This window comes from Ovis canadensis, chromosome 3 (assembly GCF_042477335.2).
Source record: "Ovis canadensis isolate MfBH-ARS-UI-01 breed Bighorn chromosome 3, ARS-UI_OviCan_v2, whole genome shotgun sequence".
Lineage (NCBI taxonomy): Eukaryota > Metazoa > Chordata > Mammalia > Artiodactyla > Bovidae > Ovis > Ovis canadensis.
In genome coordinates this window covers 28,529,347-28,544,677 of record NC_091247.1, presented here as the reverse complement: position 1 = coordinate 28,544,677, position 15,331 = coordinate 28,529,347, and the positions used below count along the sequence as shown (strand labels likewise).

The window sequence follows — 15,331 nt, the reverse complement described above, 5'->3', positions numbered from 1 at the left end:
GCAATGCATTTCCCATGCTCCATGCAAGTCTTGTCTGCCCCCAGGTTACCCCAGGCAACAGCTCTGGCATCCACGCCGGGGTGGGCTGCAGCCCGTCGCCAGCCACTGGCGTGGCCCCACCCTTAAGTGAGGGGAGGAGTTGGGCTGAGAAGAAGGGAGTGGAATAGTTTCTTTTCTAGAAGTTTCACAAGGGTTTCTCAGGGCCCTTCCTTTGGGGTTGGGACAAATGGCAGCGGGCTGGTGGATACTGCCACCTGCTGGTCACTGGTTATAACAGCACCACAGTGTGGCTGAACCCCATCCTGCTCAGATTTACAAAGGCCAGTCTGGGAGAAGACTCAGGAAGCTCTGCACGGACCCTGAGGTTGAACCAGCTTACCTGGAGCTCTAAGGTATCCTGGGAGTTGAGGGGACAAGGACCACACGTCTCCACTGAGGTCACGAGAGAAACCAGAGGGTGGAGTCATGATAAACACTGGCTTCCAAACCACCTTTATAGTGCCCTAGTTTTGTGACCTTAAGTTAATTAACTTGTTATCCTCCACCTTTCAATGGAGACAGAGATTCCTGCCTGTCAGGTGTACCTAAGGATAAAGGAAACAAAGTAGGTAAGAGCTTTACCTTAGTGCCTGGCTCAGTAAATCCTGGCTTTTACAGCTTTTCCTGGTTTAGCTGTAAAGTCAACTGGTTAAGTCAGTCCTGGTTTAACCCGTCCAAAGACTGATCAAACCTGTCCATCCAGTCTCTTCTATGTGGTCTTCCAGGCATTTCCCCTCTGTCGACTTGCCCATCTTGTGAACATTAATAGTCTGAAGCTATGCCTCCATTAGATTTTCTTGGAGACCTTTGTTGACACATGAGATTGAAACAAAACAAACTCCTTTTAGAATAAAAACTGGTGACACTTAGAATGTGCAGTGATTCGGAATGCTGGGTCCTCCAATTTGTCAGGTAGGAGCCCTGGGTTTCTAGTCTAGTCACATAATGAACAGAGAACCAAACTGTCTTCTTTCCCTGGGAAAATAGGGGTTAACAGAGGTCAAGAACAGGCTTGGAGGACCCAGAAGATGTGTCCCAAAGTCTAGAATGTGAGATCTTGCAGACACTCCAGAGGATGAGGACCCTGGGACCAGAATGTCTCATGTTCCCATAGCAGAGTGTTGAACACCACACAGCTGACCTGGGGACCTGGTATCCTCACCTTGGATGGCCTGTCTCAGGTTCTCTGGTCCACGTGGCAAACACATCTGTGAGACCTTCAGGAGGCTGAGCTCGAAGGCTGCAAAGTGTTGAGGCTGCCTACAAAACTGGGGATTTGGCCTTAGGCCACGGCAACCCCTTTGTTTCCCACTTTCCTAGGTAGCTGATCCACTTCTGAATAATACTTTAATTTAGGGCAGAGCCCCAGCTGGGTCCTGTCCTCCCAGACATTTTTTTCTGGCTTGAATAAAGAGTTGGAGAGCTCTAGTCTAAGTGCTTCGGGGAAGGCAATGGCACCCCACTGCAGTACTCTTGCCTGGAAAATCCCATGGACGGAGGAGCCTGGTGGGCTGCAGTCCATGGGGTCCCGAAGAGTCGGACACGACTGAGCGACTTCACTTTCACTTTTCACTTTCATGCATTGGAGAAGGAAATGGCAGCCCACTCACTGTTCTTGCCTGGAGAATCCCAGGGAGCGGGGAGCCTGGTAGGCTGCCCTCTATGGGGTCACACAGAGTCAGACACGATTGAAGCAACTTAGCAACAGCAGCAGCAGTCAAAGTGCTTATCCTGATCGCTGAGGACACAAAGAGTTAGAAAAATATAGGGTGACAACATCAAAATCCCCAAAGTCACCAGCAAATCATTGCAAATTAAAACAATACCATTTTTATTTACTTCTCAGGTTAGTAAAACTGAAGAATGTAAAATGCATTCTTGGTGAAAGGAGATACAAGTAGGCATTCTAATATATACCCTTGGTGGGAATGCAAGTTCAGGGAAATTTTCCAAGAGCACTGTGACAGCGGCAACACTTTTTAAAAATTTATTTATTTATTTATTTTATTTGGCTGCACCAGGTCTTAGTTGAGGTATGCAAGATCTAGATCCCTGATCAGGGATAGAACCCTGGGTCCCTTGCATTGGGAGCATGGAATCTTGGCTACTAGACCATCAGGGAAGTTCCAGACAGACGCAACACTTTAAGGCAGGAAATTCTTTAACTCAGTACTGGAAAGGTACAAAGAGCTTTCTTGCAGCAAGGTAAACCCTCTCCATAGGAGAGACTGGATGGACAGGTTTGATCAGTCTTTGGATGGGTTAAACCAGGACTGACTTAATCAGAAAGCTGTAAAAGCCAGCATTTACTGAGCCAGGCACTATGGTAAAGCTCTTACCTACTTTGTTTTCTTTGTTTTCCTTTACCCATATGCATACAGAACTTGCCTGTATATGGCCAGAATTATGTCACAAAGCATCTTCTGACTGCGGTTCCTTAGCAGCATGCATGCTGTACCTGTCTAGCCTTCACGGTTGTTGTTCAGTCACTCAGTCGTGTCCGACTGTTTGTGACCCCATGGACTGCAGCCTCTATGGTAGTAAAAGGCAAACAGGAATGACTGGCTTTGGGCTAGCTCACCTACAGGGTCTGCCATACATCGCCTCTCATTTCAGTCACAGGTGAGCTCATTTAAGTAACAGCAGTGCTGTGGATTAAAGATTTCCATCATGCCCATTTCACCAATGAGAAAACCAAGGCTCAAAGAGACAAAACCGACTTTTTCATGTCCTGAGTCTGGCACCGCCTCCTCTTGGAAGAGCTCCTGTATGCTCCAACCCCTAGATGAGTTGGCTATGTGCCCTTCTCTATGCTTTGTGGGCCTGCACTTGCACTGGCATCTCCAAGGGTCCCTGACTGGCGTGTGAGCCCTGCCAGGGAGGCCTGTGTCTTCTGCATCCTCTGGGCCTGGTATAAAGTCCCAGCCCCAGAGCGGTGCCCAGGAGCATTTGCTGAGGGACAGATGAGGTGGTGGCCTTGCTCGACTTGGGATCCCCAGCTACCTGCTGGAGCGCTAAAGCATCACTATAGAGAACAGAGACAAATCAGCAGGTCCTCAGAAGTCCCACCCCACCAGAAACCAGGGCAAGGTTGACCAGAGCTCAGATAAGACTCCTTGTGGGCTGTGGTGCCTCTAACTTATCCTACTGGCCCTGAGGTGCAGCGACTTCCCTGGGGCAGGGGGTGACTGAGGCCCCGGGCAGTGGGAAGGGGGACTGTCAGCTTCCCTGCAATGTGGTTCGCGTTACTGCGGCTTCAGCCATGGAAAGGGCTCCTTGAGTCAGGCAGGAAGCAGAAAATATCAGATTTAGATTCCACATTCCATGCATTGTATGCAATTATCCGCTGGAGCCACAGAGGGGCGTGTGGGACCCACAGAGGCAGAAAACGGGATTGCTCTCCGGATGGCCTCACTCTTTCATGGGGAACCAGTGGTTCTCAGCAGGCGCCAGGTGTGCCAAGTCCCCCCTCAGTGCACACTAGGGAAGCGTAGGGCCAGGGGTGAGGTTCATTTGCCTGCAAGGCACAGGTGACCGACATGCCACCAGCTCCGCTGGGGGTGCAGGGTCCCATTCTTTGCAGCTCCCACCTGTGCTTGCCCTGGGACGTGTGTGCTTCAAGTCTGCACCCTCCGCAGGCTCAGCATAACTCTCAGCTCCAACAGTTTTGTGACCTCACCTGTTAGGATTTCCAGCTGTGGACCCAAAGGCGGCCATGGGAGCCAGGACAGGGACACCCATCACCCACCAAGCTGTGGCTCCCCGAAGACCCTCAGTGGACAAAGGGGAGTAAGCAGACAGTAGGAAGGAGCTAGAACCTTGAAGAGAGGACAGGAAAGGGGAAGCTGGAGGCAGCAAGTCCACAGACGGAGCCCTGGGCCATGGTGTCCTTGCCACCAATAGCTCAGGAGCCTCCACAGGCCCCCAAACAGAGGCCCAGTCCAGGAGATAGCTGTTGAATGAATGAATGAAAAGGTCATGAGGGAGAGAGGAGAGTGGCTTTGTGAGGAACTCTGACTAGTAGCAGAAGCAGAGAGACCTGTCATTTTAGTTGCTCAACGTTAGAGCAACGGAGGCTTCCCAGGTGGCACTTCTGGTAAGGAACCCACCTACCGATGCAGGAGGCAAAAGAGACATGGGTTCCATCCCTGTGTCGCGAAGATCCCCTGGAGTAGAAAAAGGCAACCCATTCCAGTATCCTTGCCTGGAAAATCCCACGGACAGAGGAACCTGGTGGGCTACAGCCCATGGGGTCACAAAGAGTCGGACCCGACTGAAGTAACTTAGCACTTAGCAACACAAACACTCACATGGCTCTGATGTCACTGTGAGCCAGGCCCTGAGCCAAGTGTTTTACAGGTGGTTGCAAAGAGCTGGGACACTGGTGATTAGAGTTCCAGGGTGGTACAGGAGGGGCGGGAGGCTGGCATTTTGGGAGAATGCAGTCCAGCAGAAGCATTCTTAGAGCTGGGGGGCAGGAAGCAGTATGGGGAAGGGGGTGTTATTAGGAAAGGAGGAAAGGAGGGGATGGTGCCTGGAGAGCGGGGAGTGGGGGTAATTTTAGCAGCTCTCTGAGACGGAAACTTTGGGAGACAGAGACCCTCTTCTTGACCAAAGTGTAGGCTCCTCTGAGCCCTCTTCTCAACTGGGCCTTTGACCTTGGTGCCTGCCCTGTCTCTGGCCTGCCCAGCGCAGTCTCAGCAAGAATCCTGCTAAGTCAGTTGAGAAAGGCTCTCTCCCTTTGATATCTGATCAGCCTTGGTATCTGATCAAGTTCCTCCCCTCCCACCCGTTTGTGTCTTCTAAGCCCCTAGCCTGCCTTCAGGCTAGGATTCAGCAAGGATCCTCACCGTTGGCTACCTGTACCTCCATCACTGACCTCCCCCTGCCCCTGGCTCCAGTCCCACTGTCCTTGCTGTATTCAGGGCTGCGCCTGAACTCTCCCCATTGGGAAAGTCTTGACTCCTGTTGCAACAGCCTTGAATAAAGTCTTCCTTACAGTTTTAACAAGGTTCAGAACATTTCTTCAGTGAGGAAGAAGAAACCCAGTTCTCAGAAGCTTTTGCTGGGAAGGGCCTGTTGGCCCCTTTAAGGAAAGCCCCTGGAAGTCCTCCGGGGTGGGGGGTGGGGTGTCAGACTGCTGTTTCTTTAGATCACCCCGCACAGAGTGTTTCGTTTTGTTTGATGGGTTCTCTGACCTCGTTTGACGCTGGAAACATCTCTCAGAGCAGCCTTGGGACCCTGTGCACGGTTGGGTTGTTTCCCCAAAACTCTCCCCAAGGAAGCAGAACCGAATGATTTATCATCCGGAAGCGGGACGCTTGGGGCACTCCTAAAAGTGAACGGGGCGCTGTCTCTAACAACGCCGGGCCATCAGACCCAAACCAGCTCGCGCGCGCCTCGGGATGGCTCGGGACGGGAGTGCGCTCGGCGCGGCCGGAGCCTCCAGCAGCGCCGACCCGCGCACGGTCCTCAGCCCTGAATCTCCGCCCAGAATTCCAGAAAGGCCTGGAAATCACGGCCGCGTCCGGCCGAGCGCCGCGGCCACTAGGCGGCGGGCCAGGCAGGAGCCCGAGCCCGAGCCCAAGCCGGGGCGGGCGGGGCAGGGACGCGGCGACGCCGGCGCCCGCGGTCGCGTGATCGCACGCCCCGCCCGGAGCCCCTCGCCGTCATGCAGTCCCCGGCGGTGCTCGTCACCTCCAGGTGAGCCAGACCCCGCGCCCCGGCCGCATCTCGGGCCGCGTAGAGTCGGGAGGGCCCGGAGCCGCGGCCCTAGGTGTCCCGGGCGGAGGAGGCGGCGGGTCCTGAGGATCCCGCCCGGCGCCCAGCGTCCCCAGCGCCGCTGGCCGTGGACCTGGGCTCGGCCGCTCCCCGGCCCTGCGGGAGAGGCCGCCCGCCTCCCTTCCCGGTTTTACACATGGGGAAACTGTGGTCCCTAGAGGGTAACGAACTCATCCAAGACTAGTGGAAGGCCTGGATTGGCCGATCCTGCACGGTGGTCAAAGAGGGGGTTCTCCTCACCCCTTTCCCGCTGACCTGCCTTCCTTTCTTTTCCAAGATCTAGTTATGCATCCTGGCAGCGCTGACTGTGTGCCAGGTCCGGGGCACGGCACTGGGGACTGGGTGAATCAGACCAGGCTCGGCCCGTCAGGGGAAACGGGCGGAGCACAGCTGTTGAGCCGGGGTGGGGTGGGGGGCGGGGGGGGGGCGCGGCTTTAGGTTGCCATGGGAACACAGGGCAGGGTGTGACCCGGCTTCTGCGAGGTGGGGGTGCGTGAAGCCAGGTCCTCCAGGGGAAGGGGAGGGGACAGGTGGCAGCTGCCTAACAGGTCGCCCAGGAAAAGTGCAGTTACCGCAGAGGCCTCCAAAGGGTCCCTGACCCAGGCCTGGGGGATTCAGTACAAGAGGGATGCTGAAGGCTGCGGTGGGCGTGGTTTTACCGTCTCCCCGTTAGTCACATTTGTCAAGTGACTCACTGCAAGTGTTTCCACACACTCTACCCTTGTTCCCCCTACACAAAATCTTAGGCTAAGACATCAGTCTCTTACATAAATGAATGTAAACTTTTCCGGCTGTAATTTGAACATGCTTATGGCTTCAGGTCTAGAAAAGTATGATTCTTTAAGGTTCTGATGTCAGAACCTGCTTGGTCTCTCCGTGGTGGCTGGTCCTGTCCTTGCTGGCAGAAGAGGTTTCCCTCGTGCCACGTGAATCACCTCCTTTCGCTGAGCCTGTTCCCTTTTGTGCGGATAGGAGGTTTGAGGTTGGCAGGTGTGAGCAGGGCCGGCGGCAGACCAGTGGGGGTGTGAGCTTGGTGCTGGGAGCCTGGGAAGGGAGTGAGGGGGTTCCCTCTCTGCCCCACCTGAACAGGGTTTTTTAACAAATGCAGGTGCTATTGGTGAAGGCCAGGTGAGCGGTTCTAGGATAGTGAACCACACACAGTCCCTCCTGCGAGCTTTCGTGGGGCAGATGGGTAAATGTATAGTGCACCAGGGATGATAAATGGTATAAAGGAAAATAAAGTGGTAGGGAAATGGGGTGCTAGGAGGAGTGAATGCTGTTTTATATGGTGTGGTCCAGGAGTGTCTTTCTGATAGAGAGTGGCAGCTGGGTAGATCCCTGACAAGTGAAAGAGAAATCTTAAGAAACAGGGTACCAGGCAGGGGGGACAGCAGGAACCAATATCCTGGGGCAGAGAGATGTTTGCGCACCAGCCAGGAGGCCAGTGTGACTGCAGTGCAGTGAGCCAGCAGAGAGTTGGGTGATGTGGTGCAGAGTTTTACCACATCTGGGGGCTTGGAGGCAGGGGACAGTCAGGACAGGCTCCCCAGGCTGGAGTGAGGCTCTGGGCGTGGTGGGACCTGCTCTGGAGTTCAGAAAGGTCCTTTGGCCGCTGTGCTGAGCAGAAGGGAGGCGAGCAGGGTGCAGTGAGGAGACCATTCAGGAGACTCTGGCAGTCATCCACGTGAGAGCTGATGCTGGCAGAAGAGCTTAGAAATGTTTGGGTTCTAGGTCTATTTTGAAGATTGAGCTTTCAGGGGTTGCTGATGATTAGATGTAGGCCATTAGAGCAAGAAAGAGGAGTCAAGATTGACTACAAGACTTCTCTTGAGTTCCTGAAAGAGGGGTATTGCAGTGGACCAGCCCAGGAGACTATGGATGGAGCAGGTTTAGGAAGGTGAAATCACCATTGGTCTGGACATGTTCATTAAGAAGCTTTCTGACAGCCAGGTGAAGACATCGGTCAGGCAGCTGGGAGGAGTGTGGTGGCTTTGAGGGGAGAGTCCGGATCAGAGAGGAATGAGGGACCACTGGCCCATAGGTGGGATTTAAAACCTTGAACATATTTGAGCTCCTTGGGGAAGGTGAGTGAGAGAAGAGGTCTAAGGTGGGCACTTGGGGCAGAATTGCAGACCATCCAGGGAAGCTGAGTAGGAGTGGCCAGGGAGGTTGGAGAACCGAGAGAGAGAGAGAGCAGGGGTCCCAGAGCCTCGAGGAGCAGAGAGGGGCCATGAGATACCATGGGAGTAAGAGGAGAGGGAGAGTTAGCCTTTGGACATCATCAAAGAGATCCAACCAGTCCATCCTAAAGCAGATCAGTCGTGAATATTCGTTGGAAGGACTGATGCTGAAGCTGAAACTCCAAAACTTTGGCCACCTGATGTGAAGAACTGACTCATTGGAAAAGACCCTGATGCTGGGAAAGATTGAAGGCTGGAGGAGAAGGGGACGACAGAGGATGAGATGGTTGGATGGCATCACCGACTCAATGGGCATGAGTTTGAGTAAGCTTCAGGAGTTGGTGATAGACAAGGATGCCTGCGGTGCTGCAGTCCATGGGATCACAAAGAGTCGGACATGACTAGGAAGGTACATCACAGTTCAGGAAGTTTGATCTGGGGTATAGGTGGGCAGACTACACCCATAGGCCAAAGCCTGCCCCCCACTCACTTTTTAAATCAAGTTTATGTACCAACCTAGACAGCATATTAAAAAGCAGAGATATTACTTTGCCAACAAATGTCCGTCTAGTCAAGGCTATGGTTTTTCCAGTGGTCATGTATGGATGTGAGAGTTGGACTATAAAGAAGGCTGAGCACCGAAGAACTGATGCTTTTGAACTGTGGTGTTGGTGAAGAGAGTCCCTTGGAGAAGAGAGTCCCTTGAGAGTCCCTTGGACTGCAAGGAGATCCAACCAGTCCATCCTAAAGGAGATCAGTCTTAGGTGTTCATTGGAGGGACTGATGTTGAAGCTGAAACTGCAATACTTAGACCACCTGATGCGGTGGTCTAAGTATTTGAAAAGACCTTGATGCTGGGAAAGATTGAGGGCAGGAGGAGAAGGGGATGACAGAGGATGAGATGGTTGGATGGCATCACAGACTCAGTGGACATGGGTTTGGGTGGACTCCGGGAGTTAGTGATGGACAGGGAGGCCTGGTGTGCTGCAGTTCATGGGGTCACAAAGAGTTGGACACGACTGAACGACTGAACTGAACTGAACTGAAGGTATTGTCTGTGGCCACTTTTGCTCTACAGTGGCTGAGTTGGGTATGGTGGTAATGGAGACCCTGTGGCCTGCAAAACCTAACATATTTGCTATCTGGCCCTTCACAAAAAAGTTTCCCTGGGGGCCTGAGGAGAATGGGACACAGAGTGGATTAGGCTCAGGGGCGTGAGAGTCCCCTGGGGGGCTTGTTAACGTGAGGAGTGATTCAGCAGAGCCTGGATCTGCCTTTGTCACAAGCTCCCATGTAGGGCTCATGCGGCGAGGACCACACTTGGAGAACCCCCTAGACTGAGCTCAAACTGGGCTTGCCCGGCCGAGCACCGCAGGTTGCCGGTTGTGGCCATGAATTTCAAGTGGGACCAGTCAACACGTCTAACCACAGTACAGGAGACTTGGGGTTCGTTCCTGGGGTCAGGAAGATCCCCTAGAGAAGGGAGTGGCAACCCCCTCCAGTATTCCTGCCTGGAGAATCCCATGGACAGAGGAGCCTAGCGGGCTACAGTCCATGGGGGTCACAAGGAGTCGGACACAACTGAGCCACTAACGCTTTAGTCAGCGTGTCTGTGCGTTTATCCCAGTGGCCTGCCACTGCCGGACTCTGGTGCCCAGGACCTGGAGAACTGGCGGGTTTAGGGGAACAGGCTGAGTCTGTGATCCCAGCCGTGGGGCAGGACCTCTCAACTGGGGTGGCATGACAGGACGAGGGATACAATGGAGATGGGGGGGGGGGGTGGTGTCCACAGATAGAAGCCCTGGAGAACCTGTCGGGTGTGGTGTTCTGAAACGGAGCAGTAAGCGGGACTGTTAGGAGGTGCAGGTCAGCGGGAAGGCGGCGGGCAGCCTGCAGTGAACCCTGGCTCCGCCTCTGACCCACTGAGCCCAAGTACAGGTGACTCCCTTTTTGTGTCTGATTTTCTGTAGCTCAAACGGTAAAGAATCTGCCTGCAATGCAGAAGACCAGGGTTCAGTCCCTGGGTTGGGAAGATCCTCTGGAGAAGGAAATGGCAATCTACTCCAGTATTCTTGCCTGGAGAATCCCATGGACAGAGGAGCCTGGCAGGCTGCAGCCCATGGGGTTGCAAAAAGTCAGACACGACTGAGCAACTAACACACTCCCTGACTTTGGGCTTCCCTGATAACTCAGCTGGTAAAGAATCTGCCTGCAGTGTGGGAGACCCGGGTTCGATCCCTGGGTTGGGAAGATCCCCCGGAGAAGGGAAAGGCTACCCACTCCAGTATTCTGGCCTGGAGAATTCCATGGACTGTATGGTCCATGGGGTCGCAAAGAGTCGGACATGACTGAGTGATCAGAACACTCCGTGACTTGAAGCGGGTCTCAGCGGTGGTGTCCCTCTGTAGGGCTGCGGGAGCACCTTAGACAGGCGAGGTCCCCACAGCAGAGCCTGCGGGGGTGCCTCTTGCCTTTCGTCCCCTCTGCCATCCTGTGCCCGTCACACTGTCTCACAGGGACACCACACACAGCGCCAGGAGCGGAGGGTCTTAGCGCCCAGTGGGAAGGCCAGGACACTCATCTGGTCATTGCTGAAAGGAAAGGAGGGCTGATCATTTGTTTTTCCAAGTGGCACGTGAATGCTGAACTTACTTAACACTCACCCGAAGGGAGGTTCGCCCGGGCCTTCCTCAGCGATTCGTGCTTTCACTTTCTTTCGCTATACCAGCAGTCCCCAGCCTTTTTGGCACCGGGGACTGGTTTTGTGGAAGACAGTTTTTCCAGGGATGCGGGGTGGGGGTGGGTGGGGATCGTTTGGGGATGATTCGGTCTCTCATTACACTTATTACATTTATTATGTTGCCCCCGATCCAACAGGAGGCAGAGCTCAGGCAGTAATGCGTAAACACAGCTGTAAACACAATCGAAGCTTCCCTTGCTTGCAGGCTGCTCACCTCCTGTTGTGCGGGCAGGTCTCTAACCTGGACCAGTAACCATCTGTGGTCCAGGGTTGGGGACTCCTGCCTTCCACCCTGTGAAAATGTTCGTGGGTGTAGAGGTTGCTACATTTGGTAGTAAATGGCTGTGTGGTGGGTTGTCCTCCCAGCTGGTGACAAATGGCATCGTGGTATGGTGTCACTTGCCCGGTGTGGAAAGTGGGGGACCTGTGTGGAAGGGGTGCAGGGGGCAGGGTGTCACGTGTCGGATTGGGACAGAGTTCGGGGCAGGAAAGGGCCGTGTCCCAGCTGTTGCCCTGGCAGCCCAACCCTTTGGGCCCTCCCCTTTCTTGTCTTCTGAAAGCCCTGCCCTGCAGAGGGTGGGTCTGAACCCTGATAACAGTGTGCCCAGCGCATCCTGTCTTAGGTGTTTATGTGGGTTATGTTTATGTGCTCAGGTCTCCATGATACCCTCACCCAGAAAGAGGAATACATTTAGCCTTTTTTCTTACCTCAGGGGAAACATTTCATCACTTCTTTGCTCACTGGGCAATCCATTGCATTTGTGTAGCATTTAAAAATTCTCAAAGAGCTGTAACGTTTTGCCAAGTATCCACTCGAAGCCTGCGTTAGTCATTCAGTCCTGTCTGAATCTTCGCAACCCCATGGACGAATGCCTGCCAGACCCCTCTGTCCATGGGATTTCAAAGGCAAGAATACTGGAGTGGGTTGCCATTTCCTTCTCCAGGGCATCTTCCCGATCCAGGGATCAAACTCAGGTCTCCCGCATTGCAGGCAGATTCTTTACCATCAGAGCAAAGAATTTGCTGTTTCCACAGCCCCATCTTCTCTACTGTCACCTGTTTTCTTGCTGAGAACAGGCCTTCGTTCTTGAGGGACCCACAGGCAGGGCCCTGGCCTGGGGAGCCAGGCTTCCGGAGGGGCTGGCATGTGGTGGGGTGGGTAGCCTGGAGTTGGACCCCTGAGGACTTGCCCAGTGAAGCAGCCTTGCACCCAGGCCTGCAGGACCCCCTGAGGACATACCAGCATTTCGCTCGAGAAGCCTGCTGACTTGAACCTGACCTTTCTCTGCCTTCTCTCCTTCTGGCAGGCGAGTTCAGAATGTCCACACAGGCCTGGACCTGAGCGTGCCGCAGCACCAGGAGGTGCGGGGCAAGATGATGTCAGGGCACGTGGAGTACCAGATCCTGGTGGTCACCCGGCTGGGTGCGTTCAAGTCGGCCAAGCACAGGCCGGAGGACGTCGTCCAGTTCTTGGTGAGCTAGGCGCTCTGGCAGGGTGCTCCCCAGGGTCCAGAGGTCCAAGGAGACACACACGCCTCCCACTAGGGTTCAGGTAGCAGCAGGGTGCAAGCAATGCTCTAGCCAGCCCTCAATCGGAGGATGCCAGAGTGCGTTGGCAGTAAGGACACCAGTGAATCAGATGCTGACCATCTGTGGGGAGACAGATCTGTGAAGAGACGGGAGCCCAGGAGACGGGGGCAGGGGCTGTGGGGGTGTTGAGGGGGGCACCTAAGCCATCCTAGGGGAAGGGTTCGGAGAGAGGTCAGAGCTGACCTGTGGTGTGAAGAGCGGGTGGAGCCATTAGCGTTAGGGCGGATGCGACACTCCCTTGGTCTCTCTCCATCAGTCTAGAGCCAGTAAACACCCGCAGCAGTCCCGCACATCTGTCCATCTAGAGTGGGCCGCTCGGAACACACAGAGGAGGTGGAGCTGGGGGCATAGTAGACGCGGTGCATGTAGTCATGGATCCCCAGCCCTGGGGGCCAAGCCCACAGCCCCCGGAACCCAGTGGCATCAGGGAGGCGGCACACACACCTCCAGCCTCCTGGCCTCATCAGCCGCCTGCAGCCCCAGGAACTGGGCAGCAGGGCCTGCAGCCCCATCCCTCCAGGTGCAGGGCTGGCCCACAGCTCCAGCCTCCCTACCCCGCAACCACAGTGGGGACATCCCTAAACCTGACAACCCCAGACATGGCGTAAGTGCAGGTGACCTCAGCCCAACCCGCTCCCATGGGAGGCCGAGCCTGTGGCACAGCGGAAGGGCCCATCACCTCCGTGTCCTAGGCAGTGATGGCAGCAGGGCACCAGCAACCATGGAGGCACAACAGGGGCACCAGGCCCGCCTCCACCAGGGGCATTGGAGCCTGGAAAGTGCCAGTCTTCTAGTGTAACTAGAGGCAGTGCAGTCCAGTCGCTCAGTCGTGTCCGACTCTTTGTGACCCCATGGACTGCAGCACGCCAGGCCTCCCTGTCCATCACCAACTCCCGGAGTTCACTCAGACTCATGTCCATCAAGTCAGTGATGCCATCCAGCCATCTCATCCTCGGTCGTCCCCTTCTCCTGCCCCCAATCCCTCCCAGCATCACAGTCTTTTCCAGTGAGTCAGTTCTTCGCATCAGGTGGCCAAAGTATTGGAGCTTCAGCTTCAGCATCAGTCCTTCCAATGAACACCCAGGACTGATCTCCTTCAGAATGCACTGGTTGGATCTCCTTGCAGTCCAAGGGACTCTCAGGAGTCTTCTCCAACACCGCAGTTCAAAAGCATCAGTTCTTCAGCGCTCTGGCTTCTTTATGGTTCAACTCTCACATCCATACATGACTATTGGAAAAACCATAGCTTTGACCAGATGGACCTTTCAGAAAAGTAATGTCTCTGCTTTTTAATATGCTGTCTATGTTTCTCATAGCTTTTCTTTCAAGGAGCAAGAGTCTTAATTTCATGGCCCTAGTCACCATCTGCAGTGCTTTGGGAGCCCAGAAAACCAAAAACTTGTGCTGTGGCGCCACCTGCTGGAAAAAAGAGAAAAGCCTCTCACCTGTTGACTTGTTAGAAATCAAATTTTAAAAAATGAAAAAGCTTTATCTAAAGAAGAAAGGTGTTTCATGCTTCAAATGTCCCAGCAGAGGAAGAACTCATCAAGCACCATGAAGAATCACAGTAACACTGGCACAAAAGAAAATGATGATTCTCTAGAAACCAAATTTAAAGACCCAGAACAGTGCAGCCTAATAGAGAATTCAAAATGACTGTCATGAAGAAGCTCAACAAGCAATAAGAAAACTCAGGGATGAAGTTAATGAGCAGAAGATATACTTTCCCAAAGAGACTGAAACTCTAAAAAGGAACCAAACACAAATTCTGGATCTGCAGGACCCCGGAAGTGAGATGAAGAATATGTACTTTAGAAAAGGATTAGAAGTAGAGAAGACCATATGGAAGCGAGAATTAGCCAGTTTAAAGATAAAAATCTAGAAATGATACAGTTAGAAGAGGAAAGGGAATTAAGATTCAAAATAACAGAGAGAAAATTCTACAAGAACTATCCAAATCTCTTAGGAAAGGCAACCTTAGGATATTGGGTGTCCCAGAAGCAGGAGAGAGAGAGAAGTGAGCAGAGAGTTTATTTAAAGAAATGATAGTGGAGAACATCTCTCAAACCGGGGAAAGGAATTACGTGTACAAGTCCATGAAGCCAAGAGAATACCCGATTGCCTCAGCGCAAAAAGGTGTTGCTAGTGGTAAAGAATCTGCCTGCCAACGCAGGAGACGCAAGAGATGCGGATTTGATCCCTGGGTCTGGAAGATCCCCTGGAGGAGGAAATGACACCCTACTCCAGTATTCTTGCCTGGAAAATGCCAAGGGCAGAGGAGCCTGGAAGGCTATATAGTCCGTGGGGCTGCAAAGAGTTAGGCACGACTGGGCGACTAACACTTCACGTGCGAAATTCTAAGAGATAAGTTATGGCACAGTTTTTTTGATTAAGAGACATTCAGCACATCCTGGAAAGTGCCCGAAGAGTGTGATTTTTTCATTTGCTTCTTAAACAGGCTCTTGGTGAGAACCAAGGTGCAACGTGATAGCAGGTAGGAACTGCTTTGTTCCACGGGGTGGTTTGCAGCTTTGTTCCACGGGGTGGTTTGCAGCTTTGTTCCACTGGGTGGGTTCAAATCTGATTTGACCCCAGTGGAGCTTAGTGCACCCATGTTTTTCAGAGATGGGAGCAAAGAAGAGATATCTGAGGCCCAAGTCCCTGGGCAAGATGGAGAGGCAGCACTCGGGGGCCCGTGAAAGGCCCGGCCGACACTCTGGGTCCTGGCTGGCCTTCCCAGCCAGGGTGTGTGGGGACACCTCTGACACCTCCACGGTCACACCTGTGCCACTTTGTCCTGACCAGTGATACCTTTGCCCTGTGGGTAGCTGTGTGCAAGGGTGCCCGTGCAGGGAGTTGCCTCTCAAACATTTTGAACCACCTGTGGGAGCCAAGCTTGCATTTACACCCTATGAGATCTGGGGGTGTAACCCAAAACCTGAACTTTCTTTGAAGTTTCATGATTTAGCTTTAAAAAACAATGAGCATTTTGCTTTCTGTT

The 15,331-nt window shown here is 53.5% G+C and overlaps 1 protein-coding gene across 1 annotated transcript in view; it reads left to right on the top strand.

Annotated features, from left to right (window-relative positions):
- The first annotated feature begins 5,383 nt into the window (after positions 1-5,383).
- HS1BP3 (HCLS1 binding protein 3) overlaps positions 5,384-15,331 on the top strand; it is a 37,002-nt gene continuing 27,054 nt past the window's right edge. Inside the window, exons 1-2 of the mRNA XM_069582640.1 lie at positions 5,384-5,742; positions 12,048-12,213. Of these exons, the coding sequence (XP_069438741.1) occupies positions 5,711-5,742; positions 12,048-12,213 (198 nt within the window). The 5' untranslated portion in view covers positions 5,384-5,710. The remainder of the gene's footprint in view (positions 5,743-12,047; positions 12,214-15,331) is intronic.